This window comes from Armigeres subalbatus, chromosome 2, assembly GCF_024139115.2.
Source record: "Armigeres subalbatus isolate Guangzhou_Male chromosome 2, GZ_Asu_2, whole genome shotgun sequence".
Classification (NCBI taxonomy): domain Eukaryota; kingdom Metazoa; phylum Arthropoda; class Insecta; order Diptera; family Culicidae; genus Armigeres; species Armigeres subalbatus.
Window position 1 is genome coordinate 213,305,099 of NC_085140.1, and position 27,614 is coordinate 213,332,712.

Sequence of the window (27,614 nt, forward strand, 5' to 3'; positions counted from 1 at the left end):
ACTTCCTCACTGAATTTCTCCTCTAATCAGTTTATCAATGTATCTTGTGGATTATTTATTCAAATTTAACCAAAAATCTTTTGACGAATTATCTATTTAAGTAATTACCTATTATCGACTAAACACTTTCAACATTCGACTAAATGTCCTTTCGACTTCATGTTCTTTCGACTAAATGTCCATTCGACCAAATGTCCATTCGACTAAATGTCCATTTGACTAAATTTCCATTCGACTAAATGTCATTCGACTGAACGTCATTCGACGAAATGTCATTCGACTGAACGTCATTCGACGAAACGTCATTCGACGAACTGTCCCAAAGTCCTCAATCGAACGTCTTGGTTTTGTGACTCGTCAAGCTCAACTGCCTTATGCTTCCCATTCGCCTTTTCTTCCACACGACACGGCGGTCATTCTTCTCATCGTTTTTTCTATTAACTCCGCTTCAGTTCTGTGCATTCAATCACCCACCAATCACCCATTTATTGGCGCAGTTCATTTGCACGCCTTGGCTCGGCTTTGTCGACTGCCCACGCGTGCGCATCCAAATTGACCGTTGGATTTACGCTTCTAACTTTATAAACATTATCCCTGCAATTCTGCACTCGTGTACATTCTACAAGCAATTGTTACCCGCCGGTAACACATATAAAAATTCATGATTTTGCAAGATAAGCTAAGCAAATGGGTTGTTGTGTTACACATTGGCTTTCGAAATTGTTCCTGGGAACCAGGTGCCTTTTGTATAGAGGACGAATTTCCCGGGGACACTTCCGGACCTAGCCAAAGTATCCCAAAACTCTAAAAAATTCTTCTATTGAGTTTGTCTTTCAAAATAATTAAGTTTGATATGTCGCAAGATGGGTTACGGAAACTATTGAGACAACGTTCTGGTGATCCCAATTGTCAATCGTTCCTTTCTGTCAATCGACCATTTCAAACTAATGGCATTTTCGGCCTGATGACCTATTCGGCCAAACGACCTGTTAGAGAAAACTCTGAAGAAATTTTCGTGGTTATTCTGGACATCTTTCTATAGAAATTTGGAATTTTATTCCTCGAAATCCTGAAGAATTTTTCATGATAAATTCGAAGAATTTCTCTCGGGAATTATAAACAACTAGCAGAACGTATACTGCGTCATTTTTAGTAGCGTGGCACTCTAGATTAGTTTATGAACGATCCTCCTAGATGTTTTGTATTATTTTTTTATGGTTTTTGAACTATCCCAGAGGAAATACCTGTCTTTATTTATTAATGAACACTGCGGAGCCGAATCTATTGGTAGAAAAACCAGTTCGTGAGTATATTGTTTCAAAGGAAATGCGGACTCGTTTGTAATTATAGAGATACAGATTTCCTTTGGGAGTTGACCAGAGATGAACAAGCCTAGGGCTGCAGGACTCTTGAATAAAGACAATTTAATCAATCACTCTTGGAAATTCCAAAGAATTCTCGTTTGGAAACAAGGTATGATCAAAGGACGAACGTGAGAGTGCTGCGTTGTTATTGGCTTGATGCCAGGCGTAGTTAACCTGGTAGACCAATTGAACGGTGCCCTCCTTAGCCGTGCGGTAAGACTGAGATTACTTGAATGGTAAAGCATCCGAAAGGACTCAAGGAACTTATATGGACATGCTGGGTTGGTACCGGTTTGATTCCATGCGTAGTTGACCTGGTAGACCAACTGAACTTATCTCTCGGGCAATTTGGAGAACCTAGCACATCTGGGTTTGACTTACTTGAATGGCACTGAAATTATCATCATCATAATTCAAGAAAATATTAGTAAAAAGCATTGGTGGTGCTATTTTTATTTCGCTCAGTGTAGCTAGGAATCGAGATTTTGATCCTCAAACATTGCCATTTTGTATGAAAATCGGCGATGGCGTTATAATCATTTGCAAGGGTGTAACTAATCAAGCTCTAAGCGTAATTTTTTTATTTAATATTACACGAACTCAACCAAAAGCCTACTATAACAACTACCAGAACTCTTAATAAGAAATTTCCTCAGGTCATAGAATGTGGTTTTCACGAACTTTTTTTTTATACGACAGAAATTCACTTTCGTACTTTCCCTCATTCTTCATCGACTGGGAATGATTTTAATATCCTGATATTATTGATGTCCACATTTACAAGAAAGCTAACAAGAAGGTAAAAGATTTAATCTGGAGATAATTGTTGCTCAAAATAATTGAATTTTAAACCAACAATCAGCTTGGCCTATAAACAATACTTAATTGAATATTGCGAATATTTTGACCCATTTTTCAGCGATAATTGAGGTTTTCAACATTGTTTAAATTCAATTACTCTTGACCCAAGGCATTGGTTAGGCTCATAATTGGAAAATGGAACCAATTGTATGTAAATTTTCACATCCAAAGATAGGAGATCTTACGGAAGTGGGTCTTTTGAAGTAATAATTACGAAATATCTTGTAAAAGGTTGATAAATCTGAAAATAAACAAAAACAAGTCATTTTCGTTATCTTTCTCGAGCGTAGCGGCAAGTAAATCGCTTGTCGATCACCTCGGCTGGTTAATACAATGCCGTTCTACCACTTGTGTCAACGGTAGGCATTCATTAAACCACTGGAGGACATCGGAGAAAATTTGCATTTAGAGCAAAGTTTATCGCCGCAATAAATCACTCCTGCTCTCGGTCAGTCCGACCGACGTACAGTGTCGTGTTTTTGAACACAAACGGTCAAAATTCGTAATAAAAATCTAAAGACAAGTATGATTCATACGTATTATCCTAATTTTTATTTCTTTTGTTATGGTTTTTAAGATTTCTTTTTTTTATCTTTTTCTTTGGCTCTACATTCCAACAGGAACTTGGCCTGCTTTTCAACTTTAAGCATTTCCACAGTTATTAATTAAAAGATTTTATATACTCGCTATGAGTATGTATCTGAGAATGGGAGCTGAGAATGTTTTCCACCCGAAAACATCCTAGGCCGGACCGAGAATCGAACTCGCCATCTCCGGATAGGCAATCCACCCCCTTTGCTTGCATGGCTAACTGGAGACTCTGAGATACCTTAAGATCTTAAGATTTCTATGAAGTTGTTTTTAAGACCTTTTAACTGGAGTGTCTGATAAGTTACAAATAAAATCGTAAATTAAGTTTAATAGTGCAAACTTTTCTTCTTGCCTTATAATTACATTTCATTGAACAAGTATCATTGAACTATTCTAATATTTTTTAAGCTACGTAAAAGAGATGAATGCGTTTGTATATCTAAAGGTAGACGCTTGATTTTCTATGTTTTATAAATAATAAATATAATAAAAGATAAAAGATAAAAAGATAAAAGATAAAGGGTTTGGAATAAATATGGGATCCTCTGAATTTCCTTTATCAATCTTTAAATGCTAGGATATGAAATTGTTCTAATTAAACATAAATTAGATGTCCAAATCGTAGCAGTTTTGGACAGCCCTCCCGACCATTGTGCGGCGTGGTGCGGCGCCGTTGCGGTTCGTGATCATCAAACTTTGGCCTCCACAAATCTGCCGAGAGTCAACCGTCGGTCGATCTAACCGACAAAGGCCACCAGTAGCGCGGAGCCACAGAAGAAATGTAATTAGCATAAAGTTTTACACCGAAATTCGTCAACCATGGCTGGAGGACATTTCGCGGTTAGTTATTATTTTTTATTCTGGTGGACATTCCAGCATGTCATCTCGGCTGTAGGTAATCGCGCTTCCGACTCATCTCTTTAGAGACGAACATGTGACACGCTGTACATACATCATATCTCGTGATTGTTTTACGATGATGATGGGGTTATTGCCGGAGAGGCCAACGGATGGATGGAAGTGCGTATACATTAAGACTCAACTGCCCAGAGCACCGCGATGACGCTTAGCATTTCGAAGCGTGATCTGACAAATGAGGTAACAATTGTTGTTGATTATGACAATGTGTTGAATAAATTCGGTTTTTTGTATGTTCAATCTCTCACATATTCGATTACCTATTAGCATTATTAGGTGCGCTGAATTATGAATATTGAATATACTGCAATGTCTGGGGATATATATCTTCTTAGAGCTGTTTTATTTTGCGAATCAAACTTAAAAGTTACAAAAAAATCACCTAATCATAAGAATGGCTGGTGCTACCCTACAAGACCAATAAAACATCTATAAAAAATTATCACATATTTGTCAAAAGTAATCTTGCTCTGCGGGCATAATTATTGAGTTTGATTTGCGTTCAATTCGGGAAATAAGACAGACCCTTAACAGAAAAAAAAAACTTTCATACTATCGTGATTCTGTCGCCATTGGTATGGAAGCGTAAATGGAATGTTGCCCGCAGGGACCCAACGATAGAATCGCTTAGGTTTGGGGGAGCCTTTATTCTTAGTTATTATCCTAACATAGTCATTTTCTCATGAACGCAAGCGTCTTGCAGGACAGACCAACTGAAAATAGATGTGCTTCACATAGTTATACTAAAATTATTCTGGTTCGACTAATCCATACACTGCGCTGACGCTTATGAATACTTACCAAATGTATAAAACAGATCTCCGCCATGCTGCCTCGTCAGGTTGGCGATCTTGGACGTATCGGCAACCCCGATTCGCGTGAGGCTTGTTCGGGTTCCATAGGTGGTGATAGTTCCCTTGGGCACCGGCTCGGGATCGGCTGCTCCCTGGCATACCGGGAAGGCGCTGAGACAGCCAAGGACGATTCCGGTGAGCAGCAGAGTGGTCACAGTCAGGTTGTGCGCTATCATCGAAAACCCTTTTCGTCTTCGGTGCCAACGAGTCAACGAGGGCAAATATTGAAAACGCGCCCGATACCATCGTGTCGAAGCTCTCGGAGAGGCGGATGAAGATCTTCGCAAACTGGGAAAGTCTGGTGTTAATGGTGGCGTTAATATGTTGTAATTATTTTTCTTGAAGTATCGAGGCAGAGCCAAAGATTTCAGCATTTTGATAATTATTCCTCATGCGCATGCGGTTCTCGGTTGGCTCCTTATGCTGGGAAGAGACTGAACATGAAGCCGGTGTAGCCCTAATTGAGGATATACGGGTGCTGGCATGGCGCAGTTTCTCGCTATACGATTCGATTACTGTTTTCGGGCGTTCGTACTTTTCGTCTTTCATTTGTTGTTCGCTTCCGAGCCTGGTTGAGCTACTGATGGCGCTTTACTGCAGCCGACATTCTGCGGCTTGCTTTTGACGATTCTGAAAGTGAAGGAGAAATAATGAAGACCATCAGTTGATGCAGAAGAGATAAATCTTTCTTCCAAGCGATTTGCTCAGAATAGACAAATTAAGACATGAATAACAATTTGAATGATCAAACAATGTTTCGTATTGGTCGCTTACTACCGAATGGGACCTTTTTAAACTACCGTTCGCAGCTCAGATGATTACGCTATAAGCAATTTGATTAATGATAGTCATCTCTGATTGTTGAGATATACGCGCATTGTTAATCAGTTCTTCGAGCAGATGATCTTTAACGCCTCTGGACATGTGCATAATTCGCCAGATTATTGGACCAACATTACCGTCTGTTCGGCTCTTCGATCAGCTGTCATGATTTGAAAAATGATGTGAACTTACTTAAGGGAAAAGGCCTTGCGTGTGAACCGATGCCTTCTGATGCTCTCAAAACGTTAACTGATAATTGCAACTCCGTGTAGTGCTCGTTAATTTATATGGCTGGTTAAACGGTTTAGAGGTAGCGCAGGGTTAGTTAGTTATTTTAATCTTGTCGGGGAATTTACGGCCTTAGCTCAACAGAGACGATTAGCGATTTCATGTGACAGTTATTGTAGCATTCGCACAGGACACAAATCACTTTTAGGAATCATGAAATTAACTATGCTATGTATTGTTGACAAATTGTGAACAAGTAAAAATAAACCAGACTGTTTTGAAACGAACAGGATAGTATTATTTTATTTTTGTCACTGAAATGAAAGTTGCATAAAAACTCAATCATTTGATAGGTAAATCATATCATGGTAGAACAGATTATCAGTTTTGCTGATAGATTTGTAAAAGGCTAAAAGATTTTGTTTTATTATTTTGGGGATTCAGGTTTTTTTATTTATCACCAAATTAAAGTTCACTAACTGTGTAACTATGTATTGTAACTATGTATTTAAATTTGGAATACATTGATAGTTTCTTATTTGGTCTTGCATAAAAGGCATGGATTTTATGCAAAATTTTTAAACGAACCTTACAGTTTTGTATATAAATCAAGCTATATCCAATTTTGTCAATGCAACCTAAATATTTTTAGGGAACTTGATTAAAATTGTGGGATTAATAAGCAGAGGGTGTAAGCGACATTTTGGTCAAAGTTGAGTTGATTACAGCAATATATGCTTAGGTTTTAGAGCTTTACGGCAATATATTGCTATAGGTGGTACGTTAATTGTAAAAAAATGTGAAAATTCACAGAAAAATATATTTTATAACATTTATACAATGGAACAAAATGTATAGAACAAAATTTAAAAAACTTGACAGCCATTTTTCTCAAAAAGTTTTTGTTACCTACACCCTTTTGCGTTTGACTCTTACAATTATACAAAAATTTGCACCCTGAACGCTATTAAGTGAAAGAGAGTTAACTGTAGTTTGTGGTACGACACACGAACACATTGAAAAGTTAGATGATGGTGATGATGATGATGATTTTAAATTCAAGTTTATTTGCAAACTTTTTTTGTTTTTCATACAGATTCTAGCATTGACAAAACACTATCTGAGATTTATTTATTTATTGGTTCTGCGCACTGCTTCTACACGCTTACTTCCTCACTTATGGATGAACTAGTCCTTCCACTAAGGCTTCGTGCATGAATTACGTAACGCTTGAGGAGGGGGGGCAGAGAAATCGTTATTAATTGTGATATATGGGGGAGGGGGATTTTATATACGTAACAAAAATGAAGAAAAAACAAATAGCGGTTCTTAATGATGTTTTTATATTAATGGAACAATAGGGAAAGGGTTATCTCAATAAGCTTTACGTAATTAAGGAGGGGGGGAGGTCAGGTTACGCGTTACTTATTGTTACATGACGGGGGAGGGAGTTCAAAATCCCGATTTTTGCGTTACGAAATTTGTGCACAAAGCCTAACTCACTCAATCACTCATTCACCTACTTACTCACTATCTCATTTATTCATTCGCGCTTCCTCTCTCAAGCTTTCCTTACCTTTTGAATAAAACTCATCCTTTTACTCGTCAATGAATATATTATATTACTCATTCATACACTCTTGCATTAACTCGTTCAATCACTTACTTTCTCACTAACTAACTCACTTACTCTGTTACTCACTCACTTACTCACCCACTCACTTACTCACTAAGTTACTTATCCACTCGCTCACTTTCTCACTCACTCATTTACTCACTCACCTTCTTACTCGGTCACTCATTCTCTCATTAGATGAAATCACATGAAATCTTTATTAATTGATCACGTTCGTTTACTTATTTATAATACTATAATGAACAATAATCATTCCTTCACTCGTTCGCTTACTCACTCACTCGCTCATAATACATACAGCGATTTTTTTTTCATTATAATAATTAGGGAGTGAGTGCTAGTATTAAACACCGTGCGTATAATGGACCCCCTGAACAAAAACCAAAAGTTAACGCTGGAATCAACGATATCCTGCAAATTTCCATTAAAAAATGTTGCTCCACATGCCAGGGTAGTTGTTCCATGCAATTGTTTTGGCTTGAGATACTAAATTAAGCACATAAGGGGGGGGGTCCATAATAGGCAACAGGAACATGTGGAAATGGAACATGTAAATCAAATGTAAGGACCATAATACGTATGTAAACAAACTCTATGTTGCGTATTATGGTCCCGGGGGTGGCCATTATTATTTGCACTCAATGAATGATTTTTTTTCAGTTGCTAAAAATAGTTTAAAATAAAAGAGCAACTTTTTTGCCAACTATATAGGACAACTCTATCTCGCACAATACAAGTTTTATTCATCTTTTAAATCAACAATCTTTTTATCTCTAACAGAACTATCTAGATATTCATAATATTTTTTCATAGCAATTACTTCTTCTTTGAAAATTGCTCATTCTTCAACTTTGATTGATGTAATGAGTGTTTTATTTCAGCTAGAAGTTAAATGCATTTTATAAATTCTTTTTGAATACACCCAACTTGTTCTTGATCGACCTTTTGTCCTTTTCGACCTTTTGTCCTTTTAGACCTTTTGTCCTTTTAGACCTTTTGTCCTTTTAGACCTTTTGTCCTTTTAGACCTTTTGTCCCGTTCGACCTTCTGTGCCTTTCGACCTTTTGTCCTTTCGACCTTCTATCCCTTTCGATGTTTTGTCTTTTCGACCTTTTGTCCTTTTGACCTTTTGTCTTTTCGACCTTTTGTCTTTCGACCTTTTGTCCTTTCGACCTTTTGTCTTTCGACCTTTTGTCATAGATTCAATACTCAGGGCAGGGATTGACACGAGTGGTACGATGTTCACGAAGTCCGTCCAGTTATTTGGTTTCGCCTACGACATTAATATTATGGCACGTAACTTTGAGAGGATGGAGGAAGCCTTTATCACACTACACGGGAAAAAATTCGTTGCCGTATTCATGACTTAAAAGTCATGAAAACATAAAACTGGTTGCTTCATGATATTATGAACACAATTCCTGAAATCATGACCTAAACAACCTAAATGAAAGTCATGATCTGCACAGGCGTTATCAATTTTTTTTCGCATTTTCATAAATAAAGAACCATGATTCTGAGTCATGAAATCATGACGCTGAGTCATTAAAGTTGACGCTGTGACGTGGAAACATGACTCAGAGTCATGAAATCATGACCTAAATATACTAAATCATGACTTCAAATGAACGAATTTGGAAATTCTTAGCGTAACGCGAATCTGTCAGATTTTGTTTCATTTCTGTCAAGTCGGCTCTTGCAGATGTTTTCGGTGGTATTTTTGCTACAAAATTTTTGTAATACATAATAATATCGTTTTTTTGCGAGTGAGTAGTGTGCCGCACGCGAGTGGAATTTTAAATTTACTTTGCCTGTCTTTTTGTTCTCCTACATTCTAGTTCGCAGTTTGTGATAAAAAATCGGCGTCACCCCGTCGTTTTCGGCTAAATGAGTTCTGTGTTTTGCGGACGAAGGCGTACTTGAAATGTGTTTTATGTGTTTTCATTGTTTAGAAAAAGTTATCATAGAAACCTTTTAAATACTTCCGCAAAATTTTGGTGAAATTTGAAAGCATTATGTTTGTGTTCGTCAGCAAAATGGTTTGGTCGGATTTGGTGAGTTTGTCGAAAGAGTGATTCATAACATCAAATTTATTCATAATTCTATCGTCAACAGGTACACATTTCAACCCTACAGACATGAGTTAAACAAACACTGCTGCTAACATGTTAAAAATCTTAAAATATGTTTTCTTATAGTCGTCCTAGACAGGCTAAAGTCAAATGCACAAAAACAATTATTAAATAGACGACACATACTAATTAGTGGCGCGTTATATCCGTAGTAAGTCCTGGTTACTGGAACATGTAGAAATGTGTTGGTGCGAAGATTACGGCTTCTGATGCGGATGTTCAGCAGTCTAAGTATGCCAGGACAGTCAATGTGGAAGGTAAGAAGATCGGCGATAAATGTTGCCTTGGAAGCATCACGACGAATTCTCAAGAGATTCAGTTCAATCAGTCTGCACCTATCTTCATAACTAGGAAGATTTAGAGGATCATTCCAAGGCAGATGCCTCAAAGCAAACCGAACGAACTTTTTCTGCACTGCCTCTATTCGTTGAATTCCATTCTGGTAGAAAGGGGCCCAAACGGATGATCCATACTCGAGGATAGAACGTACCAGCGAACAATATAAAGCCTTGAGACAATACACATCTTTGAATTGTTTGGTCACTCGAAATAATAGCCCAAGCTGTGACGATGCCTTCGCTACTACATAAGATATATGATCCTTTAAGGACATTTTGGAGTCTAAAATGACGCCAAGGTCCTTAATTACGCTGGTACGTTGAAGAGCGACTCCTTGCAAAGTGTATTCATGACAAATTGGATTATGCTTTCGCGAAAATGTTATCACCGAGCATTTGGCAGGATTTAGAACCATTCTATTAATTTCACACCATTTGGCAAAGATGTTAAGCTGATTTTGTAGAAAGGTGGCGTCACAATCCTGGTTTACGGTATAATACAGCTTGAAGTCGTCAGCGAAAGATAATCTGTGACAGCTTAATGCGAAGTGTGCATCGTTGAGGTACAGCAGAAAAATAAGCGGTCCCAGGTGACTGCCCTGAGGGACCCCAGATGTGACATCGAAAGAAGATGATGTGCAGTCACCGAGCTTAACCTGCATTGTCCGACCAGTCAAGTATGACTCAATCCATTCTAGAAAGCTGCCATTGAATCCTAGGCGGGAGAGTTTAGCTACTGCGATTTTATGGTTTATTTTATCAAAGGCAGCTGAGAAATCCGTGTAGATTGCGTCGTGATATTCGTGATATTCGTTTTAAATTATCTGGTTGCAACGAGACTTTTTTTCTATGGGACACCGTGCGGAATTACATGAGGGTTTGAAATATTGGTACTGGCGGCTAACATACAATGAACCAGACTTTCGTAGAATAATATGCCCGGTGTTTTCTAGGGAAGTTCATTGAGCTGACTTTTTGGTGGAATCCAAAGTAAGGAACAACAATAACTCTTCGCCCGTATATTTCGGCAGTCATCAGTATTAATGGAATTGAAGGATTAACTATTCGAATATGTTGAATTATGTTTCGACAAAATTGGTCATGATTTCATGACCTTTTTTCATGGTGTATTTTCATAACATGAAAACACACATTTTTCCCGAAATCATGACTCATTTTGCCACTTTTCAGCTCCTGTTTTTTACCCGTGTACTACGATCAAAGCGAAGCTAAACGGATTGGACTAGTCATTAACACGTCGAATACGAAGTACATGATAGTAAGAGGTTCAAGAGAGGACAACTTGTATTAGTAGTGAAGAAATTGAGGTGGTTGAAGAATTCATGTACTTGGGCGACCTCCGATAACGATACCAGCAGAGAAATTCGGAGACGCATCATGGCAGGAAATCGTACGTACTTTGGACTCCGCAAAACGTACCGATCGAATAGAGTTTGTCGCCGTACCAAACTGAGCATCAACAAAACGCTTATTAGACCGGTACATCTCTACGGACACTAGACCTGGACGATACTCGTGAAGGATCAACGCCCACTGGGAGTTTTCGAAAGGAAAATGCTGCATACCATCTATGGTGGGGTGCACATGGCGGACGGTACGTGGAGGAGGCGAATAAACCACGAGCTGCATCAGCTGTTGGGAGAACCAGTCATCGTTCGCACCGCGAAAATCGGAAGATTGCGGTGGGCCGGGCACGTAACCAGAATGTCGGACAGTAATCCGGTGAAAATGGTTCTCGATGGTTATCTATTGTCCACAACTAATGGCACTACCTGGATACATGGATACTTGGTTGGCTACAGCGTCGATACACCTATGCCTGGTGTATTGTAGAGCTCCATAATCTGCGGTCTTGGGCGATGTTCCTCCAGTTTCCCCAAACGTTCATGGTCCCCAGATCCGATTCCATCACTTGCAGCCAGCGTGTTCGTGGCCTTCCACGAACTTGCCGGCCTCTATCTGGTTCTCTGTTGAATATTATTTTCACTATTCTTTCTTCCGATATTCGCATTAAGTGACCAGTCCACTGAAATCTGCCGTATTTTATACGATTCACAATATTTTCTTCTTTTTATGCTTGATACAGCTCATGATTCATGCGTCTGCGCCACACACCATTTTCTAGTTTCCCTCCGAGTATTGTACGCCGCACTTTTCGCTCGAAAACCCCGAAAGCTCTCCGGTCCGCCTCTTTTAACGTCTATGCTTTATGTCCATAAAGGGCAACTGCTCTAATCAGAGTATTGTATAGAGCAAATTTCGTTTCCGTCTGCATGTTGTGGGATATAAACTACCCACAAATGCATATTTGTCCCATATGAATAGGAAATCCAGCAAAGATGGGACTGATATGCGATCATAGGCAGTAAACTGGTTAGGTGATCCGTTGAAGGCCATATTCGCAGCAGCAATACGTCTTTGTACTTCACGGGAAACGTCATTGTCACATTTCACAAGCATTCCAAGGTAAACAAATTCTTCAACAGAGTTAATGGTTAAGCCTATCCTCGCCGTCTCCCTCTTCAGTGGGACAAAATCCTCCACTACTGCTCTGCGATCGATTCCAATAAGGTCAATGTCGTCCGCAAAGCCCAGGAGCATATGCGACCGTGTGATGAAAGTGCCGTTCCTCTGCACGCCAGATCTCCTAATAGCACCTTCGAGTGCAGTGTTGTACAATGAATTCGAAAGTGCATCACCCTGTTTCAATCCGTCCAAGGTCACAAACGAGGTTGACACCTCGTCTGCAATCCGAATACTTGATTTCGAACTATCCAGTGTTGCATGTATCAGTCTAATCAGTTTCGCCAGAAAACCATGTTCGCACATTATCTGCCACAGCTCATTTCTTTTCACTGATTCGAACGCTGATTTGAAATCAATGAATAGATTGTGAGTCTGAAAGTTGTACTCCCGAAATTTATCAAGGATCATCTGCAGGCTAATCATCTGATCTGTCGTTGATCAGCCCTCACGAAAACCTGGCTGGTATTCGCCGACGAAGGACTCATCAAGCAGTCTCAGTTTGTTACACAGGATACGCGACAGGATTTTGTACGCCGAGTTCAGAAAGGTGATCCCTTTGTAATTGGCACACTCTAGTCTGTGCCCTTTCTTATAGATTGTGCATATGAGGCCATTAAACCAGGCGGCAGGCAGTTCTTCGTCCTTCCATATTTTTTGGATAGTGTGGGGGACTGATTGATGGAGCTGCTCACTTCCGTGTTTGAAAAGCTCGACCGGGATATCGTCCTTCCTAGCAGCTTTACTTTTTTCCTGCTCGCTTAGAGCCTTTTTAACCTCGTCCAGCGTGGGTGGTTTCACAGCTTGACCGTCGCTGACTATGTCCATGCTGCTCCTTAATACACCTTCATTTTCACCGTTCAACAAATCATCGAAGTGCTCCTTCCATCTGGCTACCATCATAGTCTTGTCTGTCAGCAAATTCCCCTCTCGGTCATTGCACATGGCGGGCACTGGCGCAGTCTCATGCCGCGCGCCATTGACAGTTGCGCAAAACCTCCGCATATCGTTTCTATCCATATTCTCCTGCGCTTCAGCTATCACACTATCTTCGTGTTGCCTTTTTTTTCTGCGGTGGATTCGTTTCTCTTCTGCCCTTGCTACACTGATAACATTTTTCTCGTCCATCACTCGCTGGCACTCCTCATCAAACCAATCATTCCGTTGGCGTCGCTGTGCAGTGCCTAACACTTCCTGCGCTGTTATAGTCACAGCTTTGTGCATATTTTCCCACAATCTGTTGACGTCGCCAGATCCGGTGGCATCTCCTATCCACAGTTTCTAGTAATACTGTTCAGCAACTCCTTCAACTGACAAACGTTGGATATTGAAACGCATCGTTCTGTTGTTTCGTGAATTCGTGGCGCTGGAGAGTCGCGCCCGAATTTTTGCAACTACAAGGTAGTGATCCGATGTTCGGACCTCTGAAGGACCTTACATCTATAACATCCGAGAAATGTCATCCGTCGACCAGCACGTGGTCTATCTGTGAGCAAGTGCTTCCACTCGGATGTCGCCAGATGTGTTTGCGGATATTCTTACGTGCGAAGGTACTGCTTATTGCCATCCCTCTAGCAGCAGCAAAGGCTACAAGTCGCAGACCATTATCGTTGGTACCGTTGAATCAATCCGTTTGCTCTACTTTTGCCTTTCTTGGTAACTGTAGAATCTTCGGGGTTGCCTTCTCGATACTGACACGATGCATCATGATGTGCACAGTTTAGTTTATAGTCCCTCGCTGGCACTCGGACGATGATCAGCCGTCCCAAACATGGGGACAGACGCTGTTGTGAGCCGCTCCAAACATGGAGAACAGATGCTCGATCAGATTTGCACCTCCGGAAAGCAACAAATCCCCCCTTCACTGTCAGCATACGACCATCGTTCCCACCGGGGTTGGTTAACCGATCTTCCCTAACGTTGCTCGTATCCCGGCCAGCGCCACGAGAAGGTAGGGATAGGAGTTGCTGGGTAAGAGGCTAAGGACCGCGGAATGGGGTCTATTTTATTCCTTCGGGTACGCGAAGTACCAATGGTACGCTTTACCCAGCATTTGCTGGGACTGTAAGTCAATTGTAAAAGTCAATTGGAACTTATTACAATTAATAAATAAATCAGTGATTGAATAAATAAATAAAATGTTCTAAATTCTATTTTTATCCGATCTTCAATGAAATCCAATTTCCTATGATTCAATTCTATCATCGATGGCAGCTTAAGTCTTGAACCGACCGACCGGTGAAGCTACCGAAGACGACGACGACGGTCTTTGAGCAACGGTGATACTCATAACCATTTCCTAAAGGCCATCCAAATTTACGATTCCCTTAAACACCATCGAGTGCGCGTGTTACATATGCTAATGACGACACTTAAGGTGTGCTCCAGTTTTATTTAACATGATGGTGGCGGCAATGATGAACGGGCTTCATAGCCAAAGAAGGGACCTAATGTGTCATGTTTTTGCTTTCAAATTGAATCATTTTCTGGCACTTTTGTCGTGAAGCAATTATCCTTGCGTTCCAGTTATTTTGAACGATAATTGAGACATTAATAAGTGAAGTTATAAGAGACTGAAACATGATCTTGTAATAAGGTTTTATGTGTATAAATTAGTAGAAAGCATGTTGCATGCAAAGCGGTGCTTAAAATAGTTTTTTTTTCATATTGTGTCGGATATTTGTTTGTGTTCAAAAGTGATCTGATCTGAAATAGGTGGCGTTTCTACTTTTTTTTATTCAGGAAACTTTTTTGTTTCAGTACCCTATTAGTCAAGTATGTCGACTATTCGATCTCCTTTGCTCAAAATAAATTTCGCTATTTTTAAAACCGCCATCCATAACAGGTTTTTTGCATAAATCACAATTTTACGACAGTTGTTTTGCTGTCCATCTAAACATGTTTATTGATATGCGGATGAACACCACATTCTTTATGTTTCTGAACTGCTTACAAGCAATATGCTTACTTGTTCTTCTTCTGCATGGCGTTACTATCTCATCATTGCACATATACACATATTATGAAAAATGGAGTTTCTTCCTATGCAAATATGCGAAACATCAATCAAACTAAATTATTTAATAAAAGTTGAAGTTAATTGAATCGAAAACTTAAATAGACTACCATGCACATTTTTCAACGTGCCCAATTACTCATCCTACTGCATAGAAATTAACAAGAGCACAATTTAAAACACCGTTTCTACACTACTTCTCACATCCCAAAAACCACTTTCATCCGTATTTATGAAGAAACTTGTGGAAAAATATTTTGGTATGAATATTTTTTGAACAGGGATCTAAGACGACGATATGTGCAATATATTGCAATATATCCAAAATAAAGGTATTACGGTCCTCACAAACATACTCTACGCGATTGTCGCTTACGCTGGGTGACTGTCACCGCTACTCTGGGTCGACGACTGGGTCGCTGTTTGCGTTGTTTCGTTTCGACGGTCCCGTCGCGTGTGTTTGGGAGGTCCTGCATACTGCACAGGTAAACTGTTTATTAACTGTCTTCGGTTTTATTTTAATGGTTTATGGCCATACTGCTTTTGCTCAATATTTGAAGGAAGAACTTTATGGAAAAATAACGGAATTCAAAGACGACACGCCGAAAAACTCAGGACCGGTGGGAATTTGTTTCAATCCAGCTTCATATGGGTATTGTTTCAAAATGCGTCACTATCCAGTGCCCAAGCAAAGGATGATGCTCAAATGTTTGTACAAAGCAATCGCCATAAGCAAATCAATCGTTGAACCATATAAACTGGTTTTATAGCTCTTATTTTGAAAGAGGTTGTGCGTAGTTTATCCATCATCTATCAAATATGGGCCAATAAGATTTTATTCTGTTGATAACTTCCAAATCGAATTATGATGCTACGGTCTGTTATTGATACAAAGAGAGGAAAAGCGTTCCGAAGGTTCTGATCGTCTGGAAGCGATTGGAAGCCTGCCTACCAAATGGGAATGTCATCGATAATATATCTAGTTTATATTTGATTAATTATGTTCACACATTGTATAGAATGCTAGTTAACCCTCCAGTAACCAACTTATGCCATACATTACTATTGCAAACCGAGAAACCTGATTATGAATTGCTGTTGGGCTTCCCTTTTTTAAGATAACGATTTTAAACACATTTCATCAATTTATGTCGAAATTCAGCATTGTATCGGACAGAGTTAACTGTGTTCAGACATCGCATATTTGGGGAAATCACACCTCTGAATGCGTGTCTCAATTGTATCCGACTGCCATCTGATACCGAACAAATTAATCGATCGGGCCATAAATGATGTTATAAAATGTAGCCGACAAACGATTCCCGAACTGGATGGACGCCGGTGTAACATTTTATGGACTGGGTTTTTCACTCTGTCTTTTTTTGCACAAATTGGCATAATTTCACTATACGATAGAAAGATAACAGACGACAGGAACAGTGGAGAATTGATTGCTCGGGAATAGCGATTCGAGCGAAATTAAGTTGTTTTATATTGAGAAATTCGTTAATCCATTTCGATTACTTTACACACTGTTTGCATCGTTTGTTAGTTAATCATACTATGGATGGGATTGGTTATTGGTGCAGGTGTTTTTTTTTTGTAGAAAACGGATTATTACGGTTAGACTAAAGCATTTTTGTCCTGAGAAGAAATTATTTTAATTTGGAAATTTATTATTATGTTATGTTGTAAGACAGGAAGGCATTTTATTTACTATCGTTTGGTTTGTGCTGATGGGTCTCAGATTTTCATAAAACTTTTTCCATATGCAGGGTTTATGGATACATGACCAAAAACTTCAGTAGTTATTTTAAATTTTTCCCAGGTACCGCACGCTTTGAAAATACAAATCAAAATCGAAGCATTTTAGACATTTTTTTTACTGAAAACGCAAGCAAATTTTATCTACAATTTGAAAAAGCTTTTAGGGTTGGACCCATGATTGGCTGTACGACGTAGAATGCGAAGATACTACATAAGATTTGCGGAAATTCGGGAACGATGATAAAACCAAATTGAATTCCTACGTAATAAAATGTTCAATTTGACAAAAAAATTCAGGTAGTAGTCATTGAGAATATTTGTATTGAAAATAACAGTAAGTGTTAGGTCCTAAGGAAGAGTGTTGCCATGAGAACTGCCGGTGCCAGGACTCTGGTAATGGTGGAACACCAGCATTTTTGGCATAATTAGTTTATTTATTATTTGGCGTCAGTGGTAAGAACTACAATTGGGGACCTTTTCAGTCAAGCGATAAATTAATTAAAAAATGTTCAGACAAGTTCAAATATGAACTACGCAATTTTTATTGCATTTTATCATCTATGAAATGTAATGCAATTGTCTAATTTATTGAAAAGATCTCTAGAAAATCTTTGGATCTATTTTCCAAAAAGAGAAAGTCGAGTCCGGTCGTGTTTTCTTCAGTAAGCAGAAATGTAGGCTGGTATTCGTAAAGAAATAATTGGCAGTAAGCAGAAATAATTGGTATTCGTTTGAATGTGTTTGTTTCAAATCAATCAAACTACACGCTATACACGGCATATCGTTTACCAAAATGAACTCTGACACACTTCCTACCCCATATTAAGCATATGCGGTATTTCGAAAAATTTCGTTTCAGGTGGTTCGAAACGAAATTCCGCGGAATTTCGCGGAATTTTAGGATGGCGAAATCGCATTTCTTGATTTCGTTTCGTTTCGTAAAATTACAAAAATTTCGCTAGAAAAAACTAGCTTCTAACGAAATTTAACGGAATTCCGCGGAATTTCGAAACAAATTTAAACTTTAACCATTCTTTATATTATCAAAAATTTTGGCTGCGCCGCTGAACTAAATCGTTAAGTTGTTTTCAAAACTTTAGGTTATATATTTTTTTCTATAAACGCTTACTACATAACCCAATTTTTAGTAAACAAATACGTATTCTATAAAACGTCTTCAGTGCTTCCTAGTTTCAAATTTATATTTTGTGATATTTTCTACTATTTGTAAAATATTAATGCGGAATCGTTCGTGTTGCTGCTGGTCATGGGACGGCAGCTAGTCCGGGAGAACGCGAAGTGAAAGAATCTACCTCGCGTAGCAGAAATTTGTTTAACCAGTGTACAATCGATCTTGTAGAAGCTGATCACGCCAGCTAGTGTGGGAGAACGCGAAGTGATAAAACTAATGTCTGCATCGAAGAGCACAGAATTATTTAGTGCGGAATCGATCGTATTGTAGAAACTTATTAAACGAAGCACATTGAATTGTGTTGGATTGATTTGAAACACAGTTTTCGTCTTCTTTTTTTCAAAATAACTTTGTTTACAATAAATATTCAGTCGCTTTCTACTAACCAACGATTCCTTTCCCGTAGCGCTCACGGAGATGCAGAGCATTCCTCGGTCTTTTATAACAGCGGTTCTCAACCTGGGGTACATGTACCCATGGGGGTATTTTCGTCGGGCCCAGGACCTCGGACAAAATGCTTAATGGCGGATGAATTACAATTTTAATCCAAACTTATTGATAATTTTTTGTATTTTTTTATTTCTAAACATTGTCTTGTATATAATAGGGTAAAGGATGTATTTTGGACAACCCTTACGGGGGCTCTTATTTTGGACCACCAAGAGGAATTTGCACTCAGTGGTCCAAAAACAAAAAGGGGTCCTCCTTAGCCGTGCGGTAAGACGCGCTGCTACAAAGCAAGACCATGCTGTGGGTGGCTGGGTTTGGTTTCCGGTGCCGGTCTAGGAAATTTTCAATTTGGAAATTGTCTCGACTTCCCTGGGCATAAAAATATCATCGTGTTTGCCTAATGATAAAGGAATGCAAAAATGGTAACCTGGCTTAGAAACCTTACAGTTAATAACTGTGAAAATGCTTAATGAACACTAAGCTGCGAGGCGGCTCTGTCCCAGTGTGGGGATGTAATGCCAAGAAGAAGAAGAAGGTCCTAAATATGAGCCGTCGAACTGGTGGCTCCCTTATCCTATGCATGGCGATCAGTAAATCATGGCCTATTGAATCCTGTCCTCCACAACCACTACAATGGATGAAGAGATGTGGGACAAAAGATCAAAACGGCAAAACCTCGAATGAACAAATTAAAAAATCTTCTATACAATCTACCGAGTCAAAACAGAATGTTGAATAATATTTTAAGAATATGATTCTTAACTAAAATCTAGAGTCTACAGATTCGAAAGCCACTATTTGAAAGACTCGGAAGCCACCTTTCAAATGACCAGGAAACATCATTTTAAGATGTTCAAAAAATTTCTTCTGCAAGGCCCGGAAGCCAAGCTATTTTTCTAGAAATTTCCTTTTATTTCTGCTTCTTTTAAAAGCCTCGGATCTTCAGTGCCAATTTGATTTTTGAACAGGCTTGAGAGCCGCATTTTAAAAGGCTCGGAAGCCTGCTCTCAAGAGGGTTGGAAGCCTCCTTTCTAGAGGCCCGGAATCTTCTTCTAAGCTTTCTTCTTTAAACTTTATTTTTTATTTTCTCCTTCTTTTAAAAGGCTCGGAAAGCTCTTTTCAAAAGGCTCAGAAGGCCTCTTTCAAGAGGGACGAAGCTCTCCCTTAAAGAGGGTTGCAGTTCTTCTTTCAAGATGCTTGGAACTAAGTCTCAAAAGCCTCAGAAGAACCCTTTCAAGAGGCTCGGAAGCCTCCTTTAAAGAGGCTCGGAAGCCTCCTTTAAAGAGGCTCGGAAGCCTCCTTTAAAGAGGCTCGGAAGCCTCCTTTAAAGAGGCTCGGAAGCCTCCTTTCAAGAGGCTCGGAAGCCTCCTTTAAAGAGGCTCGGAAGCCTCCTTTCAAGAGGCTCGGAAGCCTCCTTTAAAGAGGCTCCGGAAGCCTCCTTTAAAGAGGCTCAGAAGCCTCCTTTCAAGAGGCTCAGAAGCCTTCTTTCAAGAGGCTCCAGGCCTCCTTTCAAGAGGCTCAGAAGCCTCCTTTAAAGAGGCTCCAGAAGCCTCCTTTCAAGAGGCTCAGGCCTCCTTTCAAGAGGCTCGGAAGCCTTCTTTCAAGAGGCTCAGGCCTTCTTTCAAGAGGCTCAGAAGCCTCCTTTCAAGAGGCTCAGGCCTCCTTTCAAGAGGCCTGGAAGCCTCCTTTCAAGAGGCTCAGAAGCCTCCTTTCAAGAGGCTCAGAGCCTCCTTTCAAGAGGCTCAGGAAGCCTCCTTTCAAGAGGCTCAGAGCCTCCTTACAAGAGGCTCAAAGCCTCCTTACAAGAGGCTCAGAAGCCTCCTTTCAAGAGGCTCAGGCCTCCTTTCAAGAGGCTCAGAAGCCTCCTTTCAAGAGGCCTGGAAGCCTCCTTTCAAGAGGCCTGAAGCCTCCTTTCAAGAGGCTCAGGCCTCCTTTCAAGAGGCTCAGAGCCTCCTTTCAAGAGGCTCAGAAGCCTCCATTCAAGAGGCCTGGAAGCCTCCTTTCAAGAGGCTCAGAGCCTCCTTTCAAGAGGCCTGGAAGCCTCCTTTCAAGAGGCTCAAGCCTCCTTTCAAGAGGCTCAGAAGCCTCCTTTCAAGAGGCTCAGAAGCCTCCTTTCAAGAGGCTCAGAGCCTCCTTTCAAGAGGCTCAGGCCTCCTTTCAAGAGGCTCAGAAGCCTCCTTTCAAGAGGCTCAGGAAGCCTCCTTTCAAGAGGCTCAGGCCTCCTTTCAAGAGGCTCAGAAGCCTCCTTTCAAGAGGCCTGGAAGCCTCCTTTCAAGAGGCTCAAGCCTCCTTTCAAGAGGCCTGGAAGCCTCCTTTCAAGAGGCTCAGAAGCCTCCTTTCAAGAGGCTCAGAAGCCTCCTTTCAAGAGGCTCAGGAAGCCTCCTTTCAAGAGGCCTCAGAAGCCTCCTTTCAAGAGGCTCAGGCCTCCTTTCAAGAGGCTCAGAAGCCTCCTTTCAAGAGGTTCAGAAGCCTCCTTTCAAGAGGCCTCAAGCCTCCTTTCAAGAGGCTCAGAAGCCTCCTTTCAAGAGGCTTGGAAGCCTCCTTTCAAGAGGCTCAAGCCTCCTTTCAAGAGGCTGGAAGCCTCCTTTCAAGAGGCCTCAAGCCTCCTTTCAAGAGGCTCAGAAGCCTCCTTTCAAGAGGCTCAGAAGCCTCCTTTCAAGAGGCCTGGAAGCCTCCTTTCAAGAGGCCTGGAAGCCTCCTTTCAAGAGGCCTCAAGCCTCCTTTCAAGAGGCCTCAGAGCCTCCTTTCAAGAGCTCAGAAGCCTCCTTTCAAGAGGCTCGGAAGCCTCCTTTCAAGAGGCTCGGAAGCCTCCTTTCAAGAGGCTCGGAAGCCTCCTTTCAAGAGGTTCGGAAGCCTCCTTTCAAGAGGCTCGGAAGCCTCCTTTCAAGAGACTCGGAAGCCTCCTTTCAAGAGTGTCGGAAGCCTCTTTTCAAGAGGGTTGGTAGCCTCCTTTCAAAAGGGTCGGAAGCCTCCTTTCAAGAGGCTCGGAAGCCTCCTTTCAAGAGGCTCGGAAGCCTCCTTTCAAAAGCGTCGGAAGCCTCTTTTCAAGATGTTTGGTAGCCTCCTTTCAAAAGGGTCGGAAGCCTCCTTTCAAGAGGCTTGAAAGCATCCTTTCAAGAGGCTGGGAAACCTCCTTTCAAGAGGCTTGCAAGCCTCCTTTCAAGAAGCTCGAAAGCCTATTTTCAATATGCTCTGAAACCTTAAATAGTCAAAACATTTCCTACAGTCAGTCCTTTGATGTAAGAACTTAATTTTTATTGAGAAGTTTAAAAGAATAAAAGTTTCAGAATAGTTTATGGAGAGCCATATATTCCATTAGATTTCAATTCCATTTTTGATATACTTTAAGAGCTACGATTATTTTCATCTAAATTTAATTTTATTGGCATATCGGTCTCGATGCTGCTCGTATAGAGGAAGGGAGCAGCGTGTGTGCGAAAGCAGATGGAAAAGAAACGGAGTCCAAATGTTATCGCTAGGCAGCGACAAGTGTGAAAAAAGGTGTTGAAGTATGCGAGGGCCATTTGAGAATAATTAAATTATCGAAGCGTCCGTCTTTGCCGTACATCCTTTCTGGGGATGGCTCGGGCAGTGAATGAAAGTCACTGTTACCGAGACTGGCAAAAACGGAGGCAACGATACGCATATTTATTATTCGGCTAATATTTAATTAGTTCTAGCGATCGATGTTCATCATTTGGAGAATCATCGATGGTCGTGTATGGTTTGTACACATTGCACCGAGTCTCCCGATGCCACCATATGATGCTATTGGAACCACAATTCTTATTTACGCGCCAAATCATTTCTTATTATACAGAAGCTGTACGACCGTGATCAGTTTAAATTTAGTTTTATTGGCATATCGGTCTCGATGCTGCTCGTATAGAGGAAGGACGCACACGATGCTCCCTTCGCTGCTTCAGCATAATTACATTATTCTTAAATGAACTAAGGTTTCAAACGAAATTTGAATCCGTATATGAAAAATCCCACAATTTCTATATTTTTTTGATACTAACTGATATGAAAGCGGCATAAATGCTGGGTTATTGCCTTATGGCCAGTGGTATATGCGGCGAGAATGCGGTGATTTATAACAGACTGCCTCTTCTGTTATTATAACTTTATTGGTCGTAAAACAGTTATTTGACTTCGAAAAAGTGAAATCCGAATTGCGTACATATTGTAGAATCAATTTAATCAAAATTCCGCGGAAAAAAAAATTTAAATTTCGTTTCGTTTCGAAAAATTTTGAATCAAATGAACGTTGATTTCGTTTCGTTTCGAAGTTTCGAAAGTAAATCCATATTTCGTTTCGTTTCGATCCGAATCAACATAGACATTTTAAATTTCGTTCCGTTTCGTTTCGTTAGAAAAAAGTGTGTTATCGCATACCCTTACCCCATATATCTAACACCCAGTGATTTCTCGTGGAAGTGCAGATGACTCGTCGGCTTCTCAAAGCGAGTATCATATCAACAATTTCCTACCTATTCCTTAATTGACCTGCATTCGGACACGGTCGGCGCTGTTATTGCTTATTTTTGGGTCACCAGTTCTTACACATTGAAAATGGTATTAGTCCCAAACTTCATCTGTTCGTTCACTGTGTGCTGTACACAGCTGACCTGGCAATAACGGAGTAGCAACCGTGGGCGGTCAATAATGCTCATGCTTGGAATGTTTTTCCAAAAATATCCAATTCAAAAATTATTTCAGGTATTCCTTCGGATAACATCGGAAATCCCATTCCCTCTGGATCACAATAGCACGTTGCGCTGGGCGTTGAAGTCAGCGTTTTGTACTATAACGCAACGTTAATAAACGTGACGCATTCATACCCACAATGCAACGTTCGCGTTTTTTTCTCCAAAATTTCCTCTGGGAATTCATTCAGGCTTTCTTCCTGGAATTCATATAGTTTTCTTCAGGAATTTATATAGAAATTCACCTAGAAGCTCCTCCGAGAATTTCTCTGGGAGCTCCTCAGGGAATTCTCCGGGATGTTATCTGACAATGACGATGGTCCAGCTATATACCCCTATAAAGGTTTCAGCTAGACGAGATCTGTCTATAAGATGAATTTTCCACGATTTTTCCGAGGATCCTTCTGATAGTTTCACTGGCATTTCCTCCGGGGGTTCCTTTGAAAATTCTCCCGGGAGTTTCTTCAGAAATTCCTCCGGAAGTTCCTACGAGAATTCCTCCGAGAGCACCTTCGGGAATTCCACCAGTAGGTCTGCCAGGAACTCATTCAGGCTTTTTTTTGGGAAATCATTTAGGCTTTCCTCAGAAATTTAAATGGAAATTACTCCTGAAGTTCTTCCGATAGTTTCTGTGGGAGTTCCTCCGGGAGGTCCTCTAGGAATTCTTCTAGGAGTTCCTCCTGAAGATCTTTCGAGAGTTCTCCTCCGGGAGATACACCTCAGAAGAGTAATTTCCGGAGGAACATCCGGAGGAATTCCCGTAGAAATTATCAGAAGAATTCTAAGTCGCTAAGTAAGTCCCGTTTTATTAGGAAATGCTAAGACAATGTAACAATAAAACCGGACTTAGTTAACTCGTTGATAAATGTACAATATATGTAACCGAAACGTCGGATAAAAACGTAAAACCCGTTTTTCAGCATAAGAAGACTGAAAGCCATAACCTCAAATATTATTATTATCTTTATTTGGGAGGTTTTCAGTCCAAGGCTGGCTCACCTCGAATCCAAGAATTCCCTATGAAGTTCCAGGAGGGATTCCCGGAGGAACTCTTGGAAAAAACTCCTGGAGAAGCTCCCGGAGGAACTCCCACAAGCACTTCCGGAGGAATTCCCACAAGGAAGTCCTGAAATAATTCTTGGAGAAGTTCCTGAACGAATTTCCGGAGAAATATCAGAAGTAATTCCCGGATAAAATACCAGGAGGAATTAATGCCGAAATTTCCAGATGAAATCCCGGGCGTTTGTTCTGAAGAAATTCCTGGAAGAACTCAATGGAAGATGTCCTGGAGGAACTCTCAAATTAATTTCCGAATGAAATTCTGGAGTATATTCCGAGTGAAGTCCGGAAAGAATTCTAGGACAATTCTGCGAAAAAATTCCCGGAGTAATTCCTGAGGGAATTCCAGGAGAAGTACCTGAAGGAATTCCTGGAAAAATACCTGGAAGAATTTCCGGGGAAATACTTGGACGAAAAGAATTCTAGAATGAAATCCTAGAGGATTTCGCTATCAAGTTTATGGCGGTTTTATCCTGGAGCAATTAAAGGAAGAGCTCCTGGAGAAATGCCTGAAGAAGTTCATTGAAGAATTTCCGAAGGAGTTTCTTATAGATTTACAAGTGAAATTATGGAGCGAAATCGGAGAATTTCTGTCATAAATTTTTGAAGAAACTTCTGGTGGAATTTCGGGAGGAAATTCCGTATGTATTCTTGAAGGAACTCTCGAATACATTCCAGAAGAAATGCTGGAGTATTTGCTGGAAGAATAGCCGAAGAAATGTCTAGAAGTAAAATTTAGAAAGAAGTAAAAATCTTATTTCCTCATGAATTCCCTAAAAAAAATTTAGTGGGGGGTTTCTATAGTCTATAATCTATAATCTATAGATAAAAAGGAATTACAATTACATGAGAAGGATTTTCGAACGATTTTCAAAAGGAATTTGTGGATAACTTCCCGGAGGAATTAAGAAGTTCCCAGGGGAGCTTCTAGAAGGATTTTAAGGAGAATTTATGACCCCGAAATGTTTCGAGTTGTTTTGAACTTTCATATGTATTATGGATCCTGGATACCCTAATAAGTTTTTGGGAATCTTTTGAATTTCAACCACCTATTTCTGAATATGATTGGATTGTAAAGTGCACATGTTAAGGGAATTCATTCCAGTCCCCGTTCAATCTTACCACCATTTAGGCCCCCTGCCCCCTCTGGCTACGCCCTTGCCAATATGTACTTCCTTAAGAAATCCCTTCCGAAAGTGTAGGAAGAAAGTCTTGGAATTCCTTCGAAATTCCTCTTTGAAATATTTTCATAATTCCATCCTGGAATTCTTGAGAATTCCTTAAGGCTTTCGAATATTCCTTTAGAAATTCTTTTGGAAATCAGAAATTCATTCAGACATTTCTTATAGGAATAATCCAGAAATTACTTCAAGAGTTCCGTTGGATATTTCCTCTGGATTTCCGTTAGAAACTTTTCCGGAAATTACTTTAGGATTTTCTTTTTCATTATTTAATAAATTTCAGGAAAAAAAAATTCCAACAAATAACTGTTAACGACGGAAAAAAATGTTGCATCAAGGACCTGGCTTTCTCAACCAGATCAACAAGGATCATTCTTTCTTCAACCCAGAGAATTCCTGCAGGAATTTTGTATGGTTTTATTAAAATCAAGAAGAAATTCCGATCCGGATATATTTGCAAAAGTCTCTTCCTGGAGTGAAAGAGTTTTTGAAGGAAAGAAATTATCAAAAAAATTACTGGAGAAAATTTAAAATGGCTCTCAAACAAATTTCCAAAGCAAACCCTTAATGATTGCGGAAAGATTTTATAGAGAAATTTCTAGTGGAATTGTTAAAATTATTTCCGAAAGAATTGTTGCAGGAATTTACGAAGGAATTCCCAATGGAATCGAATTCAGTTTTATCGAGCAATTTTAGCGTAACTAATTTTCAGGGAAAATTTTCGATATGCTGGGACAAGTGCCCAGTTTAGATCCGCCAGTGATTATAAAATTTGGCGGAAAATCGTTTTTTTGCCTTTCGCGTATACTAAGTATACGTAAGGGCTATAGGATCACTCCAAAACCAAAATTTTGATAGAAGGTTTGGAGACCCATAGTGTTATATACCAATCGACTCAGCTCGAATAATTGAGGTGATGTCTGTATGTGTGTATGTATGTATGTGTGTGTGTGTACAAAAAAATGTGAGACACCCTTTATTGTACTTAGCCTTATCCGAATTGCTTGCAACAGGTTGCATTCGACGCGGAATCCTTTCTTATTTTTCGCTATTGAAAATTAATCCAATCGGCTATTGCGTTTCGGAGTTATCAAAAAACATTGATTTTTTCCCCATTTTTCTCTTGGAAAAGAAATTTCAAAATCGAAGAAATTTTTTTTTTCTTAAAAAACTGCTGCAATGCATTTAAATGAACGCAAATAAATGTGAATTGATGGAAATAACTGTATCTATTTCCCTAAAGTGCAATTTTGATCTCTCTTATGTGCTTTTTTTTGTTAGTCTTACTTATGTGTTTTCTTGTTTTATAATACACGGGAAAGGCACCATCACAGCTAGGTGGATTAATCTGGGTTTTTTTTCAGAGCAATTTTGGCGTATATAATTAAATTTCAGGGAAAATATTTGATTTAGCCCATCGTGCTCCAGCTCCATGGCCATGAGTCGTATTTGACAGTCCTCCTGCTCGTGAAGAACGCGCGTTTGTACGAAACTGACAGAATTTTCTGTTCCAATTTTGACACTTGGTGACACTAAGGATTCTAAGTAAGTGCAATTGAACGTTTGTTTGCATGCTCCAAATATGCGCATAGCATACATTTAAAGTTACAAAAAAAAAACTGTGGGAATGAAACTGAAACACTAAGTTTAGAGTCGGCTGAATGATAAATGCCATAAAAAATAATGGCAAAAGTTTAGAAGAATATGTTTCCGAATTCAAAAACACTTGCTGACAAGGCTCACAGGAGACCCTCTGAATTCTTCGGAAACCATACCATGTTATCGATCTACAACGGATGAAAATTATTAAAAAATATTCTGTTAAGTAAAGATTTTCCTGATGGGCTCAATTTCTAGTTTCGAGCTTGTAAACATCGTGGCGTATAGGATAACATCACAGCATTAAAAATGCGAGACATCCTCCTAGCCAGCTATAAACATTGCTATTTGTC

General features: G+C 39.8%; 1 protein-coding gene across 1 annotated transcript in view; it reads right to left on the reverse strand.

Annotated features, from left to right (window-relative positions):
- The window catches only part of LOC134211611 (uncharacterized), a 220,307-nt gene that overhangs the window by 142,502 nt on the left and 50,191 nt on the right, over window positions 1–27,614 (reverse strand). The window contains exon 2 of the mRNA XM_062688666.1: window positions 4,536–5,218. Coding sequence (XP_062544650.1) covers window positions 4,536–4,962 — 427 coding nt within the window. The 5' untranslated portion in view covers window positions 4,963–5,218. The remainder of the gene's footprint in view (window positions 1–4,535; window positions 5,219–27,614) is intronic.